Source organism: Protomyctophum parallelum (assembly GCF_964188405.1).
Source record: "Protomyctophum parallelum genome assembly, chromosome: 7".
Lineage (NCBI taxonomy): Eukaryota > Metazoa > Chordata > Actinopteri > Myctophiformes > Myctophidae > Protomyctophum > Protomyctophum parallelum.
The window spans coordinates 2,599,689-2,607,578 of record NC_139705.1 but is presented as its reverse complement, the minus strand read 5'-3'; the positions used below and the strand labels follow the sequence as shown (position 1 = coordinate 2,607,578).

Here is a 7,890-nt window from a genome sequence, read left to right as displayed (position 1 = left end):
GTTGTTAAAGGACCACTTCACCACTTTTCAACCTGTCTTCATATAATAGGTCCTCACTAATAATCATGATAAAATGGCACAATGTTTTTTGTCTCCACCAGCCGAAGGCATGGGGGAGAGTATGTTTTGCACTCCGTCCGCGTGTCCGTCCGTCCGTCCGTCCGTGTGTCCGTCCGTGAGCAGCTAATCTCGGCCACCGTTAACCCGGTCGATGCCAAATTTTGCACACACACTCCCTGGATGCCAACCATGAACCTCTGCCCCAAACTTTCCAGAACGGCCTGTTATAGCGCCACCAGGAGGCCGCTTTGTGCAAAACAAGTTTTTGCACAGTACACCTACAGATTTTGTCCAAACATCACGCAAATTGGTACACAGTCTCTCTAGAGCCATTCAACCAAACCGGTCTTTCAGATTTCTCAGACTCCATCCTGATTGGTTAAGATTGGCTTCCAAAATTCACAGGAGTGCTCAGTTTCAAACAAAATGCTGCAAATCATGAACACATCGCGTGATTTCCGTGAAATTGTGCACCCACATTCCCACTAGGCCGAGGACGAAATGCCACATGAACAATTTCAACTCAGCCTCAAGGTGGCGCTATAACTGGCCGAAAAGTGTTTTTACCTCTAACTGCACGGATCTGTGGATAACTTTGTATGCCAACTCCCTAGAGGCCAAGGAAAAACCTTTGCCTGGAATTTTTCACATCTGCTCTTTATAGCGCCACCAGGAGGCCGACATATGTAAAACACATTTTCTATTATTACTCCTTCACATTTTATCCAAATTTCACGCAAATCGGTACACATGATCTCCATAGTCATGTGATCAAGACAGGTTTGTTTGATTTCTCATATTCCATCCTGATTGGCCACGATTGCCTCCTACAGTTTTCAGGAGTAGCCCGCTTTTTACAAATCGCCACAACTCCTCAACGCAGCGTCCGATTGCGATGAAACTGTGCACGCATATTCCCACTAGGCTGAGGAAGAATCCTGGTGGAGACCTGTGCCGATTGGCACTTTATCTAGTTTCTACTCAGTCTGTGCCTCATCGGAGGGCTGTGAGCAGTTTAGAAACCGTCCTCCAGTGACATCATCGTTAGGCAGATTTTTTTTCAAACAAGATTTTCTTTACAAAAATGTTTAGATTTTCATTATCGTGAGAACGATGGCTTCCATTTTCGCATTGCAACTTTCCAGGACTAGAAAGCCTGCAGTTTCTAATAGCTTGGATTCCCCATCAATGATGTCACTGGAAGACGGTTTCTAAACTGCCCACAGCCCTCCTATGAGGCACAGACTGAGTAGAAAAAAAATTGTGCCATTTTATCATGATTATTAGTGAGTACCTATTATTATTATATGAAGATAGGTCCTTTTAAGCGACACTCTCACATGTGAGAGTATACTTTAACAGTGACTCTGTCTCTTGGTGAGCAGCCATGGGTGAGTTCATTTTGGTTCCTCTCTAGGAGCAACCTGAGAACCCATCGTCAAAACGTAAAGGAGAAACAGCGACCTCTTTCAACAGTCTGTCTCGAGAGACTACTCTAGGAGTAACCCCGTCTCTCTCTCTCTCTCTCTCTCTCTCTCTCTCTCTCTCTCTCTCTCTCTCTCTCTCTTGGTGAGCAGCCATAGGTGAGTTTGTTTTGGTTCCTCTGCACACGGATCCTCAAGACGCCGTCCAGGAGATCAACCATCTGTACGACGTCTTCCAGGAAGTCAGCAAGAAGTGGAAAACCAAGGTGACAGGAAGTAGGAAGTAGCTTGTACATTTAAGGCTCATACATAGTCTGGATTTACGGTGGTGGGGTGACCACCGAACTACAACATGACGTCACGAGCCGCGTTGAAGAGCAAACCACCGCCACCGCTCCAGCCCTTTCTCTCTGCTTTTACTCACCACCGCTCAAGGTTATTTCAGCTCCGGTGGTCAGCTCACCACCGGAGCGGTGGTCACCTCACCACCGAACATCCAGACTATGAATAGGCCTTTAGCTTGTGCAAGTACATTTACCCTAAAACACTGTACTTACACTACACTGTACTCTTATACTTTTACTTCTACTCTACTACATCTAGCATGCAAATATTGTACTTTTACTCCTCTACATTTATTTGAAAACTTTAGTTACTTTGAAGATTTTGATTATTTGTGTGTGTGTGTGTGTGTGCGTGTGCGTGTGCGTGTGCGTGTGCGTGTGCGTGTGCGTGTGCGCGTGCGCGCGCGTGCGTGTGTAGAATCTAATGTTTCTAGGAGACTTCAACGCTGGCTGTGCTCACATGACTCGCCCCGACAAGAAGAAGATCCGGTTGTTCAGCGAGAAGGGGTTCTATTGGCTGATTGGAGACAAGGTGGACACCACCGTGAATGACAGGACATGTCCCTACGACAGGTAAAAAGTTAAAACACTCACTCCATATTCACCAGCAAGACGCCCCTGAGGGCGAGAGGCGAGGTCACGCTGAAACGACAGAGCTTCTTAATGCGGCACCGTCGAGAAGCAGGAGTTAAACTTCTGCTTCTGAATCCGGTGTCGGTGAGGTCAGATGTAAAGAGTTATGGTTGCCAGTCCATTATGCATCGCGACGTCACGACGCCTCGTCACATTCCCACGACATCAGGGTTCTCCATATATGGGCATAACGGGGATTGTGGGGCGTGGCATCACGAGGCGCGACGTGACGAGGCGTAATGGACTTGGCAACCAGATATCGGAGGCGTGAACGACCGAACGACTGACGGGGTTTTGCAAGTTTTCATAGTAATCTGCGACCTTTGGTTGCAATTTGCTCATTACGATTGATTCACTCACTAAGCCATTCATATTCATTCAGTGTATCATTCACTTGGCCACTCATTAACATGAATTAATTCACTCATCCATTAATTTCACCCCTGGGACAGATCGTAGTATAAGATGTGCTACCTGTTGATTTGTTTTTGAGCAGTGTGTGTGTGTGTGTGTGTGTGTGTGTGTGTGTGTGTGTGTGTGTGTGTGTGTGTAGGATCGTGGTTCATGGGGATGTCTTTCTGAAGCACATTAAGCCATACTCTGCTAAGGTGTTTAACTACGCCAAGGAATTCAGACTTTCCAAAGATCGGGTAGGTCTCTTCTGTCTTTCTTCTCATTCATCTCACTTTCTTCTCACTTGGTCCAGTAACATTTCCTGTTAAAACCCATTTTGTGCGGGAACCCCTTTTGGTGTTTTAAGCATAATAGGCCTATGTTATACTTTAGCTATTGAAAAATAGCAGATCTACCAAGCTCATAGCGCGGCACTGAGTGCCGTGCTATAAACTTGTAGGTCTGCTATTTTTGAAAAATCGTGAAAACAACATTTTTTCAGGTGGGGTCGGCGCCATATTACATATAATTTTTGGGGTCCTTGACATGACATATTGAGAACCACTGATATAGAAACATGAGGTTTTTCAGAAGAAAAGGGCATTCTAAAAAGACTTTTAAGATTTTGACGTCAGGCCTAAATGGGTTAAGATAAGATAAACCTTTATGGGGGACATTCAGATGTCAAAAGCAACAATACAAATAAAAACGACATATTTGCAGTGGGTCTCTGAAATAATCTATGTTGTATATAGAGCGTCGCAGTCCCGCCCCCTCGAGAGGCCCGGAAAAGAAATCCCTGTTCATTTTCCTCATAGACTTTTCAGAAAGTATTTATTTAAAGCCAACTCTTGTCGTGACAAATCATGACAATAAACACAATGTTTTGGGCCCAACAAAGAATTAGAAAGTAGAAAAGAAACGGCAGGTTACAACACTTTTTATGTTGTTTTTCTTCTTTGTAATTATTTGTTTGGTCCAAAATATTGTGTTTTGTTGTCATGATTTGTCACGACTCGAGTTGGCTTCGTACGACGCTTAAATAAATACTTTGTGAAATGTCTATGGGGAAAAATGCATTGGTATTCATTTCCTGGGCCTGAAAGGGACTGCCTGAATATAATACTTAGTTGACCAGAGTGCCCCAGGGCTTTATACTAGGTCCGCTCAATGTTTTCCCCCTGAAAATAGCAGACATACAAGCTCACAACTGCCCTCTCAGAAGCATGCACGGATTGCACGCCGTTATGAATTAAATGTGTTCTGGATGTAGTATATAAACAATCATGTTTTGCATTATCTGCAAGAATAGATTAATTGCAAGATAAGTCACTATCTGAACCCACTCAAATACAGCAAATAATTAAACAATTATTTGTCGCATATAATGACATGCCCAACATAGGGAAAATGTACTGGCATGTAGTATGCATTATGCAGTACTTCTACTTTGTCACAAGATGGGGCACTTTGCTAACATTTTGTTGTGGTCTCATTAGAACTGCATAAGTGTCCAAACTGAAACATACTATTTGTATGTAGGCTACTTCAAAAGTACAGTATGTTACTTGAAAAGTAGAATACTGATTAGTATTCAGGATTTAGTATGTGACCCAGTCTGTCTGTCGTCAGTGATGTTGCCCATGTTTTAAATGGCGAGTTTGTACTTCTGCCCTTCTGGGAGAAGATACAAAGAACCAAGGTGGAAGTACATCAGATTTAAAAAAAAAATCGTTTGTACCAGCATCAACTAAGATGTTGAACGAGGCTCTGAAACAGCAGTAACTGTGTGAGGCTAGATGATCCACATCATGTGTGCAATTTGTGTGATGTTGTGTCTTCCTCTGTAATGTATTTTTTGTTGTCATTGATGTTTTATGTGTGGCTGTAGCTGGTGTGAAAGCCCAAGACAAATTTCCCTTGTGGACAATAAAGTTTACCTTGACCTTGACCTGTGTGTCTGTCTGTCTAACTTGGTGTTGCATTGCTTCACTGTGTATCTGTCTTAACCCAGTGTTCCACTGTTTCTGTCTTGTCAGGTGCTGAAGGTGAGCGACCATTTCCCTGTAGAAGTGATGCTCAAAGCGTCTGGCCTCCTGCTCCAGGCCACGCCCCTCCACCTCCTCCTCAGCCTGTCTGTGATCCTCTGGTACTGCGTTACAGATCACAGAGCCGCATAGAGCCTTTTTGTCCCTCAACGCCAAACCCCTGTGCTGAAAATAGACAAATCTTTGAGCTTGTAGATCCGAAATTTTCACCAAATGTTTGCCCCGGGATGGGGGCACGAGGCTTCAGGTGGTTAAATTGTATTTTCCTATTGTCCTTTTTAAGTGAGCACCTAGCAGTTAAGTTTCTTTCATTCGGTTTATTGAAGCACTTCACCACCCTTCCCCCTACGTGTAACCAAACTACATCAAATGAATCATAACCATAAGCTCTACAGCTCTCATTTAGCGCACACTTTTTCTTGGTCCGGAATTATTTTTGAAAGCACTGTTAATAATCATAATCATCATGAAATGGATCAGAATTAAAAACGGCACAGCGGATCAGAGCAACTGCGACTATAACGTTCAAAGGTAATATTATAGTACCGGTATATATTCAACAAAAAGTAATTTGTTGTTTGACAACAATCCTGTGGAATCTGGAATTCAACTGATGGTTTGTTGAGTGAGTTGTATGTAGGCAATATTTAGAAAACTGGGTCCTGGATTAATTTCCCCAATGTGAAACATGTCAAGCCAGTTAGCCCATTCTGAACGGGAACCCATTTTGGTGTTAGCATTATGTTATGCTTTAGCTATTGAAAAATAGCAGATCTACAAGCTCATAGCGCGCCACCGAGTGGCGCGCTACGAGCTTGTAGGTCTGCTATTTTTTTTTTAATCGAAGAACGACTGACATTTTTAGAATCTGATCTCAGGTCAGAATGGGTTAATCAGACCAGTGGGTGTGTCCAGTGGAAACCTTGTATGAATCTGATCTCAGGTCAGAATGGGTCAGTATATGACTACAGTGTTGGTCTGGCTTGTTACGTTACTGGTTTCCTTCACTTAAACCCTATTTATTTGTAGAGTCCCTCTTGGGCTCTATACTAGGTCTGCTCCTTTTTGCTTCTTTACCGAAGATGGCAAATCGAGACGTCACAACTACGTACACAAATGTTTAGTTTTTCTTCATTTTTTGTTTTTTATTGCATGCCGTTTTTTTTCTTCTTTCAGTTAATCGATGAGGAATGTACAGATCTAACTTTATTTTTTTCCGTAAATTAATGCCCTACTTGTCAAAACGTGGCACGAAGCGATGCGTTTTGAGCTTGTAGATCTGCTACCTTTGCAATATTTTTTATTTGAATCTTGAAAAGTAACGTTTTTTGGATATATGGGGTTCCCCCCCCCCCCGACAGACAATATCTTTATCAGGGCGCAGATTTCAGATTTAAAAAATGCAGACTGATCCTGAATGGTAGGTTGTCAGTTGAATGCCTGAGCTAAGGATGTGGTGGATGAATGTAAAGTGCCAAAAAAACACAACCCCAAACTGTCCACATGTTCTTTATGGAAAAGGGGAATCTAGTCACAACGTGTCATGACGTGCTGTGAGCTTGTAGACGTGCTACTTTTGACAAATGTTTTTTTAACCAGAATAGGGAGGATACAATTCATGTGCAGTTCATTCATGTGCAAAAGGATCCACGCTATTAGAGCGTCGCAGTCCTGCCCCCTTTCATGACGACGCCAGGCCCAGGAAATGAATCCCAATGCATTTTTCCTATAGACATTTCAAAAAGTATTTATTTAAAGACCTTTTAAGCGTCGTACGAAGCCAACTCGAGTCGTGACAAATCATGACAACAAACACAATATCTTAGAAGAAAGACGACAAAAAAGGTGTTTTAACCTGCCGTTTTTTTTCTCTAATTCTTTGTTTGGCCCAAAACATTTTGTTTATTGTCATGATTTGTCACAACAAGAGTTGGCTTTGTCCAAGGCGTAAACGTCTTTAAATACCGTAAATACTTTCTGAAAAGTCTATGAGGAAAATGAACAGGGATTTATTTTCCGGGTCTCTCGAGGGTGCGGGACTGCGACGCTCTTTAGGGTTCATGTGATTAAAAATGGACCCAATTGCTAATAACTAAGGGTTTATGTGGTTGAAAATGGACCCCTGTTAATGTGATGTGCTGCTGTTGTATCAAAGTAGGACACCAGTTAATTAACAGAATATAATGTAATAATATTAGGACATAATTATAACACATATTAGGGCTGAACTTAATAACAATATTCTATGACTACTTTTTAGTATATTTTAATATTTTGTTTTGTTTTTATTACAATTTCTGAACATTTTAAAAGTATGTTGTTGTCACAATATTGATATTGATGTATGTATTTGATCAAAAGATCTTGTGATATGATATTTGATGTTGTCCATACACTATACTAGGCCTATCACATGTTGGACTATTCTCTGGGACAGACACATTGCACAGTGTGAGGTTTTCTTGGGTTCTAGTTGTATTTTTTAAATATATATACAATAAGCTACAATGGATACATGTGGCCTTCAATTTCAATATGCAGCTTCATTGTCAATCAGTTCTCAAATGTAATTTAAATTATTTTGCTTCATTTTTTTATGAGTTTGGTAACCAACTACAACCATGAGCGCACTGCCACTGCTTCATATTTTAAGAAACAGACTTTTATTATCTGTACACAACTGTAGGGCCTATATTTGAGATGCCACATTAAATTAATGTTCAAGATTATTTTTGTCTTTATAATTATAATATGTATATTTCTGGGATTTTTCAACAGAATATTTTTTTAGATGTAAGTTGTTTGTTACATTTGTGTTTGTCATGATTTTATTATTCAATAAAACACTCTTGTCTATTGGATTTCTCTATTAGTATTTTAGAATAATAATAATTTAGAATGTTTAATGTTTAGCCTACAGAATAATTTTAGCCTAATCATGTTGGATATTTTAATCTTTAGAATATTGCCTCAGTAATTGCCTCATAC

General features: G+C 41.2%; 1 protein-coding gene across 4 annotated transcripts in view; it reads left to right on the top strand.

The window, feature by feature from the left end:
• LOC310861096 (deoxyribonuclease-1-like 2) overlaps positions 1-5,569 on the top strand; it is a 17,827-nt gene extending 12,258 nt beyond the window's left edge. For all 4 annotated transcript variants that reach the window (XM_083768400.1, XM_083768398.1, XM_083768399.1 and 1 more), the window contains 4 exons: positions 1,638-1,750; positions 2,247-2,401; positions 3,015-3,111; positions 4,894-5,569. In XM_083768400.1, the coding sequence (XP_083624526.1) occupies positions 1,638-1,750; positions 2,247-2,401; positions 3,015-3,111; positions 4,894-5,034 (506 nt within the window). In that variant the 3' untranslated portion in view covers positions 5,035-5,569. The remainder of the gene's footprint in view (positions 1-1,637; positions 1,751-2,246; positions 2,402-3,014; positions 3,112-4,893) is intronic.
• The last annotated feature ends 2,321 nt before the right edge of the window (positions 5,570-7,890 follow it).